Here is a 17,281-nt window from a genome sequence, read left to right as displayed (position 1 = left end):
TAGGGGGAATTTTTGCTCCCACTCCGTCTCCGTGCGGACCAGCACCCTATCTAAGTTTTCAAAAGTTGGTACACTTTTGGAGTTGACCCAAGTGAATTTTCTTCCCGACATTTCTATCTCCCTTAAATTCAAACCATCTAATAGGTGCACACAATATCTATCTTTTAAATTGATTTAATCTCTTTTCAATTCCTCGTATGAGATTTTTTTTTTTGTACTAGCATTTATTATAGACATTGGAATTTATTTGATTCAAGGTTAGATCAAACCCAAATAAATCGAATAAAAATAGTTAGCCCATTATTCCGTTGCAACATATGAGCTTGTTGCTAGGATAAGTATATATAGCAACAGAGGAAATATACCGCGTGTCCGATGCGCCAAATGCTTCTTTGCAATGGTGGAGCATATAATACATCTATATCTGCTAACAATATAAATGGACTCAATGGCCATGGTACTCTTTCCTCCCTGCAAGCTACGGGACTAGAGCTTATTGATCGATCACACACGAGTTTATGTGCAGTGCAGTATCGCTTTATTTGCTTCCGTCTTCCCTCCTGAGTCCTGACTCGCTCTCAAACTCTGGAGCATGCAGCTGGATCGCCCCTCGTCTGCCGGGTGTTGTAAGAGCTGCATCCAGGGCACTTGTGCGCCAAGATGTGGAAGTGCACGTTCGACGTCATGCCACAGTCGTTGCAAAGGATCCATATCTGAATGTGAACCCAGGAACAAAACATTAGCACAAGGCTCCAATTTGACAGACGAACCCAAGGGAGAGGGACAGAGAGCCTACTCTAAAGAACGTGCCCTTACCATCTTCTTCTGATAAATCGCCGGCATCGGGGACGCTGCAACCTGAAGGAATGGACAGTTACTTGGATTGGTACCTGAAGATGCAAGATAAGATGCGTTGTTGGGAGAGGAAGCTGTACCTCTTGATCGAGCTTTTGCCATATGTCGGACATGTTGCAGGCAGACCTCAGGCAAACCGGGCATGAGAACCTGAGGAAAATGGCAGGTTGGCTAGCATCGGATTAGCTGGGATGGACACGGTCAGGAACCGCATCAGGTGAAAGTCCCTGTGTCAAGTGGAGGCTTACTGCTGATGCGTTCTCATCTCGTACAGGCATTCCAGGTGAATCGTGTGTCCGCAATGGAGCACACTGATAGCTTTCGTCGAGTCGAATAGATACTGTGTGGCAGAAGTTGGTTAGGGGATGAGTAATCTATCTATTCTATCTACTGAATTCTAAGAGATGTAGAGCTCATGCTCTCTTTGAAAAGCTTATAATACTCACCTCAATGCATACGGGGCAGTTGTGATGCATAGCTCTGTCCACGCAATGGTGAGAATCCTTCAACAGAGAGGTATAGCAGCAACCTGTAATAGAATAGAACAGACCCACAGGTAGTACAAACTTTCGTAGGGACATTAAATTAGGAATTAATAAAAAAAAACTTAGTTCTTGCTCGAAGAAGTGAACGAAATAATTAGCTCAAAACAAGCATACCGCATTTATCACAGTGATAGAAATTCTCTGCACCACCGGTTCTGTAAAAATAATAATAACTTAGGATTCATAGGGGAAAAAAAACAGAAGGATAATGAAGATTTAATACTACTTGCCTACATATGCCGCATCCATCACAGTGAAATTGGTTCTTTGATACCTGAAATGTCAGGGAACACGACACAAAACCGGAGAAAACAGAAGATGGAATACTTCTGAAATTATGTCCAAATTAGCGCGTAAAATCGTCAACTACTTCGCTTAATTACTTCAAAAGCGAGCTTACATCATCATCGAAGAAGTTGCATTTCGCGCAGAAGTATTTACCGAGACATGCTCCACAATTTGAACAATCTTGTTGTACCTGTCAACAAATGAGTTGATTTTCATGTGACGTGCAGGTAACGCCAACAGCACCTGAAAAACACTATCCCTGCTTCATCAGGAAACTTACATCCTGTTCTTTATTGCAGAGCGAGCAGATAACCTGTGATGTTCAGAAAAACAAATGCAGAAAGGTAGAAGTAGTATCACTATTTGCCAGTTGCCACTGCCAGAGGAGGCTCATAATGATTCAGACGATTTGAAAATTAAGTAGAAAAGAAAGGGACAGCGACTGATATCCGTATCTGCAGAACTGAAGAAGTGAAGAGCAAGCTAATCTGTATCTCGTGCAAAGTGTCCTGTGCTGAGGTACTTATGCCATATTATTTATTTTGCTGTGTGAATGTGGAAATAGGTTCTTTTGCAGTTTCATGCATGTAGACTGTACAGCAGGCAAAAGAACGCCTCCTGTCACTGACCAGCTTGATGTCGTGACGGGGAACCACGTGGCGGTCTTGGATGCTGACCTCAAGTGAATCCTGCAAAGAGGAAATCAGGCTAATACCACTGGGCCAAAAAATTGTATCCTGTACGTACGAACCAACTCGAAATTAAACATGCAAAATTCCGAGGATACAGTGCGATGTCCTGACCTTGGCTTCGTTGTGGCAGTGCCTGCAGTCAAATACCTCGCCGCAGCACGGCGCCCGTATCTTGCATTTCCTCCTGTAGTGCGCGCACCTGGCGTCCCGGGAGTGTTTGGTTCCGACAGGAAAATGATCGCAAAGAGAGGTCGGTTGCAGAGAGGGGAGAAGCTAAACCATGCTGGCCATGAGAAATTTGTGGTGTTACCCGTATCGCTCTGGCCCGGCATCAGCGTCCATTGCTCGCACGTCGCACCTTTCCCCTTTGTTATCTTGTTCTTTTCTGATCTCAGACTCAGATATCGTAGGCCGATGCATGCACCTGAATGAGAAAGAAAGTAAAGACGCAGTGGGTGAAAAGGGTTCGTGAAAGAAATTTCAGTGGCTGCTTCTCTTCCCAGTCCCAGAGGCGGGCCAGAGCTTAGGTTCACCATCTCTGCGTCAGCTTCACGACTGCGCCGGGCCGGGCGTCGCCGCCCACCAAGCACGAGACGGATGAGACACCGACGGAACAACGGAAGTACGGAAGGAAGACGAGAAGAGAAAGAGGGAGGGAGAGAGGTGGCAGGGGGGATAGGCGCCGGCCGGGGGCTTGAAGGAGCAGAGCAGCAGAGCGGCCGTCCACCGCTCCAGAAGCCGGCGGGGGAGAGGAACACAACGGCAACAACAAGAAGTCAAAGCCGTGTCCGTGCTACGACGAGCTCTTGCCGACGAGTCCACGAAGCAGCGTCCCAACAGTATTCGACCCGTACCGTGCGTACCTGGGTGAGCGCACCGGCGAAGGCGCGAGGCAGGGGCGGCGCCGCGCCCGATCCGGCGGTTGCTCGCTCGCTTCCGGTGCCGCGCCGTGGCCCGTGAGCAGGGACGTGCTGCCCAATGCCACTCCGCAATCCGCACGGCACGGGCTACCGCGGGCTATATAGGCAGGCGGGAGTGCAGTGCAAGTGTACGTGGGTTCAACAAGGGCACAAGGTAGGCATCGCATCGGCGCCTCAAAGAAAGAAGCAGCGGGGCGTTGCGGTTGCGTCGTATTCGGTGGCGCTTGACCTTTATGTGACGCACTAAATAAAGTTGCCTGGGAACTGGCAAAGGCCGTCGTTCATTTCCTGGGCGGCGGCGGCCTCGGCCTCGCGCACGCCGAGCGCCCGATCCTGTGGCCTGTGGGGGACGGACGGTTGGGGCGTCAGCATCAGCCATCAGGCGTGCACGGGCGCGGGTGCCCGGTGCGGCCTGCGAGTACGCGTCGCCGGCTCGCGGGAGTGATCGATCGCTTGCTTGGTGCCTCGTGTCGTGCGAGTCCACTGATCAGTGGACACACACGGCACTTGATCCGCGTCTTGGGCTCTTGGCAACAGGGCGCCCCGGACGTGCATGCATGCGCATCGTTCTTCTACCGGTAGGATGAGGAGGAAAAAATCGCGTACGGGACTCCTGTACGTGGCACCTTACAGCTGTCCACTCAGTTGACGACGTGTGGCAGGCTCGGCAAAATTGGCTCGGCAGAATCGGAACTGAAGATCCACGTGTCGCGGGTTCGGCAGCCGCACGGTGCCGCGTACGGTAGTCACGTACCCATTTTTTCCCCAGCGAAAATGTACCGTGTACGTACACCTGAGCAGCTGACGGAAGGGTCCCATGGATGACATGTGGATCCCACAACCGACTGCGTATAATAGTGTTAGAGACATCATCCATCCTATTGCCAGATCCCTCCTGCTACTGAAGAAACCTTCCTCTGCCGTCCATCGATGGATCAGAACTTTGGCCGGTAAGGTATATACGCTTTCTTCTTGAGCGCTCTTTAAAATTTGCCAGAATTAAACCTGCAAGTTTGCTCGAAACGACAGGGCAGGGCATTATCTTCTTAGACTCCATTACGTGTGGTGCAGGTGGTTTCTTGTCAAGAGAGGCCATTCTTGCTTTCCCGGACCGGAAGCGACAGGCCTACGGAAGTGCATGCGCGTACGTTTCTTTGGTAAACTTTTTTTTTATCAACCAAACCTGAAAACCTGACATGCTATCTGATCAACTATCGATCGAGAGGCTATGCGTGCGACGTACTTGTCACTCCAGTTTCGGGTCGTCACGGATTGCGGCTGTGGTTAGTTCGTGAAATTTGGGAATTGGACTGCTGTAGCACTTTCGTTTTTATTTGGTAATTAGTGTTCAATCATGGACTAATTAGGCTCAAAACGTTCATCTCGCGATTTTCAACCAAACTGTGCAATTAGTTTTTTTCGTCTATATTTAATACTCCATGCACGTATGTAATGGCTACTGTAGCACTTTTTTGAGAAACTTTTATGAAACTAAACAAGCACTGCAAAGGAATGCGTTGCCCGCCTCGCATTTATTTCCCTCTCGTCCTCGTGTTAATTAATATAAATATAATTGAGACGATAGATGCTAGTACTAGCTCGTGTTTGATCGTGTATCCGACGCGCATTGTTTGACTCGAAAAGAAAAGAAAAAGTTGAGTCATGCGTCCATGACATGAGGGCATGAGGCGTTCAAATTCCAGTTGGTGCGGGTTCACGTTCACCCGGTAAACAATTAACGCGAGTTGCAGGGTGGTTTTCCTGGGTAAACATCACCTTGACAGCGTGGGTGGTTTAATGCTATAAATTCGGACACAGCACAATGGTTCGTCTAAGGTCATTCTTAGTGGAGGTGTCACGAGAGATTTATGAGTTGTACTAAATAACCTACAACTTAGCAGATATGTTGATATATCACAATATCGATGAAAAGATCAAAGTTTCATAGGAGTAAAATAAGTTCCATGAAGATGAAACAAGTCCATACTGTTTCCATACATGAGAGCTCTGAAAACTAGGATAAGAAGTACCGCTCACCTCTGCAAGATGACATAACCACAAGGCGAACGTCATTGTTTGGAGGCTGCTCCACACCATGTGATGTGAGTATAGGCAGGTAGGGACTCCAGTATGTTGAAGTAATGTGACGTGAAACAATTATGGAAACGTGCATGCTGATTTATGAGTGGATATTACTTTTTGTGTTTATTTGTGAATTAGCGATAAGCCTAAGTGTTTGTGCTAACCCCTCTCTAGTGAAACAAATTTAACTATTTTTTAACTCAAGTTGGTCATTTTGGAGAACTAGCTAATACAATTTGCGGAACTAGATAGGAAAGTGGCCTCCAAACCATGAGGATAAGAAAACTACTCTCGAACGAGTTGTGAAGCTTGGATCGTCACAACAGGTTTGTGACACAAACAAGGGATATTTTATACCTTCAGTCCCAATTCAATAACCAGAGTGATACCTCGTATCACAACCGTATTCTTACACCGAAATAGAAACCAAATCTTAAGGGGTTAACGAATCAGTTATGATGATCGATTCTCGGAGCTCATGAATAGCAAGGGAGCGACACCCTCAAACAAAATCGTGCATATAGTCCCTTTTAATGCGGTTGGCGGCCATGAGTAGCCCATGTTAGCTAGTACAGAGAAAGAGCTGATTGCACTCTGAGGAAACACGAGCCGAGCATGGGCCATCCTGAAGTGAACACGAGCCCTGCTCAATATCCGGTGTGGCAAAGTTCATTACTATTATAGTGTACGAACCAAAGATTTATTAGATTACCAAGTTGTTACACTTAATTGAGCAGTTTATAAGTTGTTGGACTAATATATGCAACCACACCCACCAATTTGTTGTGTGGTGGATGCAATTTTCCCGTACCTTAAATTTACTATTCACTAGGGTCATATAGCTGCAATCGTAAAACACTTCCCGCAATCGTAAAACCACTGAGTGTAGATCTTCATAACTCATTCACCACCCACTACGGTAACATTTATGTACCGCGATAGAAACTCTAGACCCTTCTTTTCTACAACGTGCAAATACATCGGAACCTGATTACTTCTCATCCTTTCCATATACATATATGCTATTCTACACTTTGTTATTCTACACCATGAAGCAACCAACAGACCCGCTTCTTCTAGCGATGGGCTGGCCACCATCCCGCTACTAAACCCATGCCTTCCATCTAATATGTGTTTTTCGATCAACCATGGAACTTCCTCTGTCCCAAATAATTACACATCTCATATTTTTAAAAGTCACAGACATTTTTAAATTTGACCAAATTAATAAAAAAACTGGTATTTATTATGATTAGATTAGTTGTAGAATATCCTCGCAAAAAAAGATTAGTTGTAGAATAGTATAGAAGATACAAATATTGATGATATATTTTATCACTTCTTCTATATTTTAGGTACCTGAATTTTAAGATAATTTTATGCAACACTCTTGTACTACCAAATAGCACAAATAAACTGTCACTTTTATGATTTCTTATTTGTCTTTGTCATAACATATCAAATTTTTGTATTTTTCTGATTATAGAAATAATTGTAAATTGTTAAATTGTTTTTGTGCCAACACATATTAGATTTTGTCAGCTTTGAGCTTTGTCTAACGGGTTTTTATTATCGAAACCAAAAATTACATATTATATCTACAGAAATTGTAACGAACTAAAACCGCAATTTCAGTACAAAATATATGCAATAATCGTCGTCTTAAAAAAAAAACTAAAATTTAGGCGTCTGAAATCTAGCGAATCCCCACTGCCAACAAACTGCCCGAGCCGAGCTGCCCTTCCACCACCCGCCGACTCGCCGGAGACAGCTTTGAATCCCGATCAAATCGCAGCTTCTGTCACGAACCTCACATCTGTAGTGCCGCCGCCCCATTATTATCGACCAGCTTTTCTATTTAATTTGTGGCGTTCCATGTCCAACTTCATCTGCATTTCTGTTGGAACCACACCACCATCCCTCTGCTTCATCTCGCTCGCAGGACCTTTCATAGGTACTACAGAAACGAAGGAAGCTCGCATGACCTGCCATGGGTAGCGATGAAAAGAAAATGATCTGGTGGTAGCTTGGATTTTTTTTGTGGCAAGCTGAGCGGTAGCACCAAAAGTGTTTTTGACAGGAATGGGTACTCGTCGGGATGCCTCAGTCAGTGGTAGATGCATTTACCACATGCTTGTGTTCAGAGGAGATCATGGGTCATCGGGGCAGCAAGTGAACAGGCGGAGGGATGCTTGCGCCAAGAACCACATGAAGCAGAACAGGCCCCAGAGGTGTGGTTGTGGGTAGGCAGCGCGAGAGAGAAGTGAGCCCTGATAACGTGTAATGCGGATTTCTTATTTAGATATAGAAGATATACGAAGAATAGTTAATAAAAATACAATAAAAGTAAGAGTTTTGTTAATTTTAAAAATAAAAAATCTACAGCATAAGATCAAACTTTAGGTCCATGACATCATAAAATGCTGTATTTCTAAGATTTTAGCCTATGCGGGAGTATGGATTGATGGACTAGTTGACTCTAAGGATGTGTTTGGCACGACTTCTAGCGACTCTGGCTCCTCCTGCACCTCGCAATGTAGCAGCACAGTTCACAAGAGCCGGGAACGATCGTAAATTTTCAGCCGGAAACAGTGTTTTTCTCTCACACCAAACCAGCCAGCAGTAAATAATCCACGATACGATACGACCTCCCGAACAGACTGCTTTTCTCTCTCCTAACAAAATAAATGTGGAACCAGGAAAAGCCATGATTTATGACCCCTCTTACTCCAACTAGGGCTCCTATGGTTATAGCGTGGAGCCAGAATCAAAAGAAATCTGGTCAAACGGGGCCTAAAACAAATTCACATCATCTCACAACAATTAAGAGAAGGAAAAAATAATGAAAAAAAATGTGCATCACAAATGCCCAGCCACGGTTTTGTTGTCGCATGTCACCCTAACGGTCAACGTGTAGCGTGCTGTATAGCTCAACTCTGTTAGGGCGGCTCCAATAATAACTTATGAGCTATCTATAAGCATATTATTTTATGTTTTAATAAAAGAAGGAGAAAGACCATCTCTCGATTAAGAACCCGTCTTGTACATATATTTGAAGATTACGTGGGTATCATGTGGGGCTATTTATGTTGAGTTATGTGCTAAAAGCTAACACTATTTGAAAAGTTAATTATCTTATAGTTAATAACTCCTCGTATCATTGAGAGTGTGTCCTTAGCAAAGAGGTCCAATGTTGTTGGCGTGAACGGCCCATTACCGTTGGTTGCTCTGGTGCTCCAATCAGCACCAAACCTTCGTTTTTAGCACCACCACGTACATGCATGTGGGAAGGAGAACCAAACGTACTCATAAAATGCCCAAAGCGTCTGCTGTCCGCAACACAATGGCTAATAGCTCCTGTCCTGAAATGGGAAAAGGCTCGAATACGTGAGTACCGGCGGTGTATACCGGTGTTTATACCCGGTAAAAACAGCGTAGCAGTGGGTTTCTTTCGGTCCTGTTTTCAAACAATTTTCTCCTGTTTTCTCCCGTTTTCATTCTATATATATAGTTCTTTTTTTTGTTGGTTTGCTTCCCTATCCTTGTCGGTGTCTTTGCTAGACTGCTAGTGGAGGTCACCACCTTGGCTCCCTGTCATCCGAGCCTTTTACTGCCTGCATCTGCCTTGTCATGTGTGCCTCCAACGCTTTTTCCATATGTATCTATCGTCGCTCTGGCTCGACTTCACAAGTTCACATTTGGTGGCTCGACTTCACGTGGACACATGGCTATGCAAGGCTATGCACGGCAAGCGCTAGTCGCCATGTCCTCCGTGGCCCTGCCTCGCGTCGAGCAGTTGCTTTGCCGTATTTGTAAACGCGCCGGGGAGTGAGGGAGGTCGGGTTTGGGGAAATACGCGTCAGGTAAGTGTATCCACTTCAATCCATATACGTTGGAGTGAAATGGAATATAATTTAGTTTAATTTTACTATAATCCACTTCAACACATATAGATTATGATAAATACATACGCATCTTAGTCACCCTCGTCACGGTACCCCCTTGCCATCTATGTAGAATCGTCATCTTTATCTCACGATATTCTCCGAGACCAACCTCAGCTCAACGCGGATCTGCGGATCTCACGGCCTTCTCCGAGGCCAACCTCGACGACGTCACCCGCGTTTTCCAATCTCGAGTATACCAACAGGCTCAAATTTTCCTATATTCTGATCAGTGGCTAAATCAAAACAGGCTAGCTGCAGTTGTCGATCTAAGAGAAGCAAATGGTGGGAGGGAACAGACTGAACCCCTTATCAGAATAGCAGCGCATAGGTATAGAAACTCCACCACAATTGCTCTTGCAGAAATAATATTCGTTTCAGTTAGAGAAGTCTGTTGATAAATATGAACGACGTGACACACAAGCTTCAGTTCTGTTTGGCGTACATTGACAAAAGAATATAAATGGTACGAACCGAATTCTTCAACAACTGCAAAAATTACTAAACAAGCAATCGGCACAACAGTTCACTCGCGTGTAGTACGTGTAGAGCTAGCCCATGCATGGGTAGCTTTTTCTATCAAAAGCCAAGCTAGTCTGATGACCTCTCAGCTGCATTCATTGTCTAGGTATAGTTGAAGGTTTGTTCGTATACCGTGTGTGTGAGGTGTGTCTGTATCCGAACAGATTCTATAGTTGTACATAAGATAAGAGGCAAAAAAAAAAAAAAAAAAAAGGTAACGACGATGCAGAATAATAGGGCCATTTATACAGGGTAACGAGGACTAGCTCATCCGTTCACTCGCATGTAGAGCTGGCTCATCTTGTACACTGTCATATATCATTATTCTGGGATCTCTCACTCTTCAAAATAGCAGGACCAGTTATCATTCTGGGAATTCTCATTCTTCGAAATACCAGGACAGTGATGATCTTATACACTATGGAAAGCAGGACTCTTCGGTTGTGTATATAGATTCTATGAAAAGTCAAACTCGGCCATTGATACACCGTAAGTCCTTAACGAGCGAGGATGCAGAACAGTGTCTGGAATATAAGTATGCATATAATATGCTAGATGAACTAATACGAGATTCAATTCTTAAACTAAACGAGGATGCGTTATCCCTTTCATGTTAAGAATCCATGTTGCTCGGTGCTTTCCACTATAGACTACAGATTACAGGACCACAGTAACAGCGTTCTTTCCACAAAAGACTAATAAATTAACCACAGTAACAGCTCGAGACACACTAGGTAGCAAGACCTTTCACGCTGGACTGCGGGAAACGACGTCTCCTCAAGACAAACTAGCTACTACTAGCAAGCAAACATTACATGATGATGCACGCTGGAGACGACGCCTCCTCGCAGGCAACTTCCATCTTTGGGTACTGCCCCAACGGCAGCCCGTAGCACGGCGGGTGGCTCATGAAGTAGGCGCCGCAATAGCAGCAGCCGTAGCCCCCACACCCGCAGATGCCGCAGCAGCACGACGGACCGAACGGATTTGGTAGCACGGCCAGTCGCTGCGCCGGACGCGGTGGTGGCTGTGGTGGGAGCCTCAGTTCTGCTGCCACGAGCTGGATGTCCTTGATCACACAGCCCGCCTTGCGCCGGAGCTTGCAGGGGAGCACCAGCGGGTCGAAGGCGCCAGAGACCGTCACCGTCCTGGACACCTCGTCGTAGGAAATCGCCCGGATGTCCTCGGTTTCTGCCACCACGCAAGACACGTTCCGATCACAAGGACTGGACGACAATGTAAGGCGCATGCTACTGAATCGGGAGGCAACAAGTGATTATTACCTTGCAGCTTGCAGACAGTTTTCCGGATCTTCGTGAAGCAGCGGCAGCAGCCATGGTTGAGTGTCACAACCAACGTGGACACCTGCATGATACTATAGTAAATTACTCTGCGTGCGTGTGTCGATGCAAGTGGTGCTAGCTAGAAACCAAGTAAACCAAAATCATGGAAACACTGATGAATGATCATCAAATCAAGTAGATAAAAACATGCAGGAGAGGAGACATTTAGCAACAAGAAACGCACAGAGATCAGAGATCATGCAGGAGACATTCAGCAACAAGAAAAGCAGAGAGATCGGAGATAGAACAAGGCAGCACCTTCTCAGCCATGTGCGCTCTTCCTGGAGAACGCTGATGATGTACTGCGAGGGGAGGAGTACAGCTGCAATACCGTGTACTGTAGTATTTATAGTACCTCCACTGCTCCACTAGAGCTCATGGGCCGTGGTCCGGAAGGATAGCACTGTTCATGGACTGGGATTTATGTACTTGGACCGAATCATGTTGTCACAGTACTTGGGCCGAATCATGTTAGGGCTTGGCTAAGTAAACTTCAGATATAGGAAGGTAAAAAGTCCAAATTACTCCCATGTACGTGGACATTGCCTAGATAAATACCTAAATTAATCCATATATATACTTGGGGCTTGATTGGTTTATGACTAAAATTTACCATGCCAAAGATTTGGCAAGCAAAAGTTACGTAAAAATTTTTGCCATAGATTTGGCAAGTTCAATGTAAAAGGTCGCAAGTTTTGCTAGCAAACCAAATGACAACAAAAAAAAAAAAAACATGCCTTGCCAAATTTTTATTGACTTGCATATTTTGAAAGCCAACAAAGCAGGTCTTTAATTGAATATTTTAGTTTAATCTGATCTACCTCTTAATAGTATTTCCCCCTCCCCATACAAGTTGAGTTTATAAAGTTCAAAACGCACAGGATGATAGTAGATATTGTAACTACTTCGTCCGTCCTGATAAAAAATTCAACTCACATATACGCTAATGATAGGACACGTCTGTCCGTCCGGAAGTCGTGCACCTGCACTCCGCCTCCCTTCAGTGCGTGCCCGCATTGCGCCTCACTGCTTCAGTCGGTTTCCTCAAAAAGAAAAGATAGCACCGCTCGCCTTCTCCGGTGTGGGGCCGCTTGTCATAGGCAGCACACCCGCCCGCCGCGCCTTCTTCAGCGTGATGGTGCTGCACTCGCGCCCCCATCCACCTCGCCTATCGCGGAAGGGAAGGCATGCGCCTGCGCCTGGGGAGGCCTGTGTCTACGTCTGGGTGTACGCTGGGCCGTTGACGTCCTCCTGACTCTCACATTTTGTAAGCGTATGTTTAAGTGTTTCAGAGATATGTTGCAAGTGTTCCATATGAATGTTGTAAAAGTAGATCGAAATATTGCATATGTTGCAATGTCTATACACGTGTGTTGCGAGCGGCTGTTCTAAATATTTCATCTGCTTCTTCATACGCGTGTTGCAAGTGTGTTTATTTGGATATTGCATATGCTTTACACATATGTTGCAAGTATTTTATCTGGATTTTGCATATGTTTTGCAATGACTTTTCAAGTGTTTTTAGGTGTTTTTGTATGTGTTTTCAGACGCATTTTCAAGTGTTTTTATCTGTCCTAAGACGTATGTTGCAAATGTTTCATCTGAACGTTTCAAAAGTAGATCGGGTGTTAACATGTTGCAATGGCGCCAGTGGCTGGCGGATAGCGACCTACCACAGGGCTTCGACTCCTACCTCGTGGAAATTTTTTAATTTTAACACTTTTTAAAAACTAATTTTTATTTTTTATTTTCAAATCTAACACTTTTAGCCGCCCCTATTACCATGGCGCGGCGAAACGCCTGTGCCGCGCCATGCATGGTGGCGTGGCTGTAGGATGACGTGGCGAAAATTGGGGACGCTGACCGATAATATGGCAGGACCTGTCGTGCTACAGATCAGATCGTGGTAGAGCCAGACCAAGATCGGTGACGCGAGAAAGGTACGCCCGTCCGCTTCTGCTCTGCCTGCCGCGCCCGGGCCGAAGATGATTGACACGCCAACGCCAGACGCCGCAACGGGCAACGACACGGCAAGGTCGGATCGTCGGGGCACGCTGCTGCACGGTAACGCGGCCCTAGGACAGACTGTTGGTGCACTGTAGCCACGTTGTCGGTGGACGCCATACCCTAGCCTCTGTTTGGATGTCTACATTTTTTAAGAATAGAAACCTGCAATAACCAAGCATTAGAGAAAGGACTCATCTAAAGACAACAAACCTACCTCCTGTTGAAATAAGCTTTGTGAAGAACATGATAGCTTGATTGCCACCATGGTCTTATGTACTATGCCTTTGTATACGCGCCATATTCGGTGTCTCCAACCTTGCACACATCACTGAAATTCTCTGTCGCTTGTTCCAAGTCCTCAAGGGAGAACTTGAGAATAATATGCCTGTTCTGATCACGTAACTCATCGACCTGTCGCAGTGAATTATCTCGTTCCTGTTTCAACTCATCACATTCTGCGTTACATAAATGGAAGTTATTTGTTGCTGCTGCAAGTTTCTCTTCTAAATGCATATGAACCAAGATATGTTCTTGTGATATTGATCTACCTTTTTTTGCGTCCTTTTCACGACGAACCTGATTTTTTAACATAGCAGCAACCTCCTCTTCTAGAGCCTGTATCCTTATTTGTGGATCTACATGTAATTATGGGAGTCATATTTATTCAAGACCGTGGTGGCCCCGCAGCGCGATGCCCGCGGAGGTGGTGGCCTTGGTTGGGCCGACGGCAGCGCGATGCCCATGTGGTGGCCCCGCAGTAAGTCGAGGTCAACACCGTCCATTCGCTACACACGGGGAACAGAGCAGCCACGAGTGTTCGAATGTCTGGGTTAGCAAAACTCACATATAAGAGATTTTAGGGGACAAGAGACACTTTGCATTAACAGTCACACAAATTTGGTAGGTACTTCATCGATACTTGCTATTTATTAGCCAATATCCATTAATTACGTTAATGATATCGTTTGATCCTAAAATGAAGCAAGAACACAAACTTTTTTGTATTCTCTCTTAACTTTTCCGGAATCTCTATAATACACCAAATTACAGGACACATAGAGTATGCTAGAAAAACACGTTATGGATATTTCATCGTTGGTTTTCATTGGCTAGCACATCTAATGAGAAAATATTTTTCTAACAAAAAAGAGATCTCTTTGTTAATAGTAGATTGGACTTTTTGTTAATAATTTACATATGCGTGGGTGAATAATATCATTGGACACGATATCGGCCATCAATTTTCCATCCAAGGATTCGGTCAAAAAAAAAATCCATCCAAGGACACACGACCATAGTGGACACGATATTCACCCATTTCAGCCGGCAGCTAGGGTTTTTTTTCGCCCCGCCTGACCGCCAGAAGCCCTTGACCCAAAGTCCCAAAGCCGCCGCCAAAAGGGCTCCCCTTCTGCTCACCATCTCGAACGCTCGCCGAACCAATCCCAAGCAGTCCTCGCAGCAGATGGCAGTTCCCGGCGGCCGCAACGGCCTCAGGGACGAGGACGGCGACATGGCCGAACACGCCGAGGCCTTCGGCGGCGCCTCCGACGATGAGGATGTGCCTCCCCACCTTCGCGCCCTCGCCAGCGCCGCCCAGACCGGTGACATCGCCGCCCTCGTGGCCGCCCTCGGTACTGGCTTGATCCGTCCCATCCTTTTGCGATCCTCGTTTATTGGAGCACTTCTAGGGCTCTGTGAGATCACATGATTAGATAAGGTTACGCATATTGCAAAATTTGGTTGATTTTTTATGGTCGAATAGATGGTGCCTTCAGATTCGAACTACGTCCGTGATTGTATTGAATTTCACTTGTCAGTTGCTACTTTCTGTGGTATTGCTGCAAATATGGTGCTATTTCTATTCGAACATCTAGCTTAGTGGCTTAGTGCAGTATGAACTTATATCCCTGTAGAGACATGAATGCGGCTTGCGTGTGGAAATTAATCCATGTGGTCATGTGGATCAGCTTGTGTGTTGCCCTGTGAGCAGAATAAGCGCACATTGGTGTGCAGTCCAAAATAAATTTCTTTGGTTTTTCCTAATCTCTGAGCAATAACACTCCCTAGTCCCGCAACCAGCAGGGCAGCTACTAGCTTAGCATGGTCATGAGGGAGCAGCCACAGGCCAGCGATGTGTGGGCACGGCTCAGGTTGGCTGATGTGTGGCTCCGCCAGTGATCTGCTTATGGCAACTGTTTTCTGTTCTCTTGTCCACTCAGTGTTCCATCAGTTTTCATCTCAGAGCAAAATGCTGTCGCAGTTCAACGGCACTTTAGTGCCGCTATGGATATAGAAACACTAGATGGTTACATGCTTAGTGCAATGCAGGAGAAGATAATCATGCCTCCTCTTTATTTTTTTATCATTACTAACATCCTATGCTGGGGAAAAGTAGAGTAATAGACCTTTTTTTTATATTCAAAGGGACCCTGTGGCTGGTTTAGTTTCTTTGTCAACCAATAAAAAGTTTGAAGGGATATCTTGTTTGTGTATCAGTTAGCTTGTTTGTTAAGTATACTTGCTTGGTACACATGCTGTGTGCATCTCCATGAACTTTTTTTTTTGTCTCCATAGGATAGTCCTATTGTTCAGTATTTTTCAGTTTTCTTCAATCTTTGTAAGCATTCTTTGGGAATATCTACGAATGCATGATTAGTTATGGTTTGGTAATTCAATATATTTGCCCATGTACCCATCTTAACATAATTTTATACTGATGTAATATTTAATGATCAAATCTATCAATTTGAGTTACCATACTTTACATATATGCTAACCAGCAGAATGTGTCAGTACATGTTAATTTAAATCTTGTTCCTATATATACTTGATGACTTCCTACACTAAACTTCCCTTCAATGTATCAAAGCTAGCTGCCCTTGAACTTTATTTTCCCTTTTTTTGTGCCTCTTTACTTTCAAGTGCATGCTTGGCAACAGGAAAGAAAGTTGTGCACATTTGGTTATCTGGTGAACTCTTCACTTATGCTCTGCTGTTTTTATTTATGCAGATAATCATGATGGCAGTATTGATGTTCCAGTTGAAGATGGTGATACTTTGCTCCACCTGGCATGCTTATATGGTCATCTTCCTTGTGTGCAGGTTGAAGTTGTTTTATTGTTATTTCCCCTTATTCTCTTTATTTGTAACTAACTGTGCCCACCTCGTCAGCTATTGTTGGAACGTGGAGCTAGCTTGGAATGCAAAGATGAAGAAGGCGCTATTCCTCTTCACGATGCTTGTGCTGGAGGTGTGTATTTTTGGACATACAATAGCTTTATGCCTTTAGTGATTGTTCTTTTTTATTTTCTTGCCTAACATTTTTTGGTACAGGCTTCACTGAGATGGTCCAATATATTCTCAACTTTGCTGCCAACAAGGATGGTTGCGTAGTGAGAATGCTAAACACTGTTGATTCTGAAGGCGATACAGTAAGCTCACAAATCTTTCCATCATTTTCAAACTGATATTTTCAGCTATATACTGCAAGAAAGATTAAAATTCTGTATCTGACTTGTGCAGCCACTCCATCATGCTGCTAGAGGAGAACATTTGGATGTTGTCAAGCTTCTTATCGAGGCTGGGGCATCTCCCAAGAAGGAGAACACTTATGGGCAGACACCCGCTGATATGGCTGACCAAGACACAGAAGTTCGAACCCTGTTGGCTGCCAAGCAAATTGAGTCAAGCACACACATGAGTGATAATTAAGCGGCAGTCGAATCCTTAGTTGCAACTGGTAATGTGGAGAAGTAGCCGTAATATCTTATCTGCCATCCAAACTCCATTTGAACTGAAGTAATATTGTAATCAGAATAGATCCGCTACATGATCGATGCTCCTTTTCCTTATCTCTGCATTATATGAAAGATAAAGTTGAACACCCATCGGTCTTGTTTGTTCTTCTGAAAAATCTGCTGCTTACTTGATCACCGAAGCTGATTTGATTTGTAGTTTGCTGATATGTCACCAAGGGGTGCAGTAGGTTAGATTGCACTGATTTGAAGTAGTGTAATGTTTACTGCACTGATACCTCCTTAGATTATATTGATTTGAACCCTGTTTACTGCATGGACTGGT

At 44.9% G+C, this 17,281-nt stretch overlaps 3 protein-coding genes across 5 annotated transcripts; 1 reads left to right on the top strand and 2 right to left on the bottom strand.

Moving 5' to 3' along the window:
* Window positions 1–292: 292 nt before the first annotated feature.
* Window positions 293–3,505, bottom strand: LOC136552933 (E3 ubiquitin-protein ligase RZFP34-like). 3 transcript variants are annotated; one of them, XM_066544517.1, is made up of 13 exons: window positions 3,235–3,494; window positions 2,691–2,804; window positions 2,492–2,579; window positions 2,318–2,377; window positions 1,969–2,001; window positions 1,801–1,878; window positions 1,631–1,674; window positions 1,515–1,555; window positions 1,302–1,384; window positions 1,104–1,195; window positions 936–1,005; window positions 817–858; window positions 293–713 (listed from the first exon to the last, which is right to left on the bottom strand). In XM_066544517.1, the coding sequence occupies exons 1-13, from the start codon at window positions 3,465–3,467 to the stop codon at window positions 579–581; spliced, it is 1,113 nt and encodes a 370-aa protein (XP_066400614.1). In that variant the 5' UTR covers window positions 3,468–3,494; the 3' UTR covers window positions 293–578. The 3 variants fall into 3 exon arrangements, with proteins under 3 accessions (XP_066400614.1, XP_066400618.1, XP_066400606.1); XM_066544521.1 differs by lacking the exon at window positions 1,969–2,001 and having other exon boundaries at window positions 797–858; window positions 1,631–1,729; window positions 1,801–1,931; window positions 3,235–3,505; XM_066544509.1 differs by lacking the exon at window positions 1,969–2,001 and having other exon boundaries at window positions 1,631–1,729; window positions 1,801–1,931; window positions 3,235–3,498.
* A 6,928-nt stretch (window positions 3,506–10,433) lies between these two features.
* On the bottom strand, window positions 10,434–11,481 carry LOC136507860 (protein PYRICULARIA ORYZAE RESISTANCE 21-like). Its single transcript, XM_066502460.1, has 3 exons — window positions 11,450–11,481; window positions 11,132–11,213; window positions 10,434–11,039 (listed from the first exon to the last, which is right to left on the bottom strand). The coding sequence occupies exons 1-3, from the start codon at window positions 11,459–11,461 to the stop codon at window positions 10,660–10,662; spliced, it is 474 nt and encodes a 157-aa protein (XP_066358557.1). The 5' UTR covers window positions 11,462–11,481; the 3' UTR covers window positions 10,434–10,659.
* A 3,049-nt stretch (window positions 11,482–14,530) lies between these two features.
* On the top strand, window positions 14,531–17,086 carry LOC136507849 (uncharacterized). Its single transcript, XM_066502451.1, has 5 exons — window positions 14,531–14,832; window positions 16,212–16,303; window positions 16,373–16,451; window positions 16,535–16,632; window positions 16,724–17,086. Exons 1-5 carry the CDS (start codon window positions 14,664–14,666, stop codon window positions 16,910–16,912), a joined length of 627 nt encoding a protein of 208 aa, XP_066358548.1. The 5' UTR covers window positions 14,531–14,663; the 3' UTR covers window positions 16,913–17,086.
* Window positions 17,087–17,281: the final 195 nt, after the last annotated feature.

Source organism: Miscanthus floridulus, chromosome 1 (assembly GCF_019320115.1).
Source record: "Miscanthus floridulus cultivar M001 chromosome 1, ASM1932011v1, whole genome shotgun sequence".
In the NCBI taxonomy this organism is placed as follows: domain Eukaryota; kingdom Viridiplantae; phylum Streptophyta; class Magnoliopsida; order Poales; family Poaceae; genus Miscanthus; species Miscanthus floridulus.
This window is presented reverse-complemented; position numbering and strand designations above follow the sequence as displayed.

Bases quoted from the DNA above. Each gene is read 5' to 3' on its own strand.
- LOC136552933 (XM_066544509.1), bottom strand. From the start codon at position 3,467: ATGCGATGCCTACCTTGTGCCCTTGTTGAACCCACGTACACTTGCACT. The intron at 1,730-1,800 runs GTAAGCTCGCTT...ACATAATTTCAG, and splicing joins GCAACTTCTTCGATGATGAT to AAGTATTCCATCTTCTGTTT. The intron at 1,196-1,301 runs GTGAGTATTATA...TCTGCCACACAG, and splicing joins ACTGCCCCGTATGCATTGAG to TATCTATTCGACTCGACGAA.
- LOC136507860 (XM_066502460.1), bottom strand. The intron at 11,040-11,131 runs GTAATAATCACT...GCGTGGTGGCAG, and splicing joins AACTGTCTGCAAGCTGCAAG to AAACCGAGGACATCCGGGCG.
- LOC136507849 (XM_066502451.1), top strand. From the start codon at position 14,664: ATGGCAGTTCCCGGCGGCCGCAACGGCCTCAGGGACGAGGACGGCGAC. The intron at 14,833-16,211 runs GTACTGGCTTGA...TTATTTATGCAG, and splicing joins CGCCCTCGTGGCCGCCCTCG to ATAATCATGATGGCAGTATT. The intron at 16,304-16,372 runs GTTGAAGTTGTT...CCACCTCGTCAG, and splicing joins GTCATCTTCCTTGTGTGCAG to CTATTGTTGGAACGTGGAGC.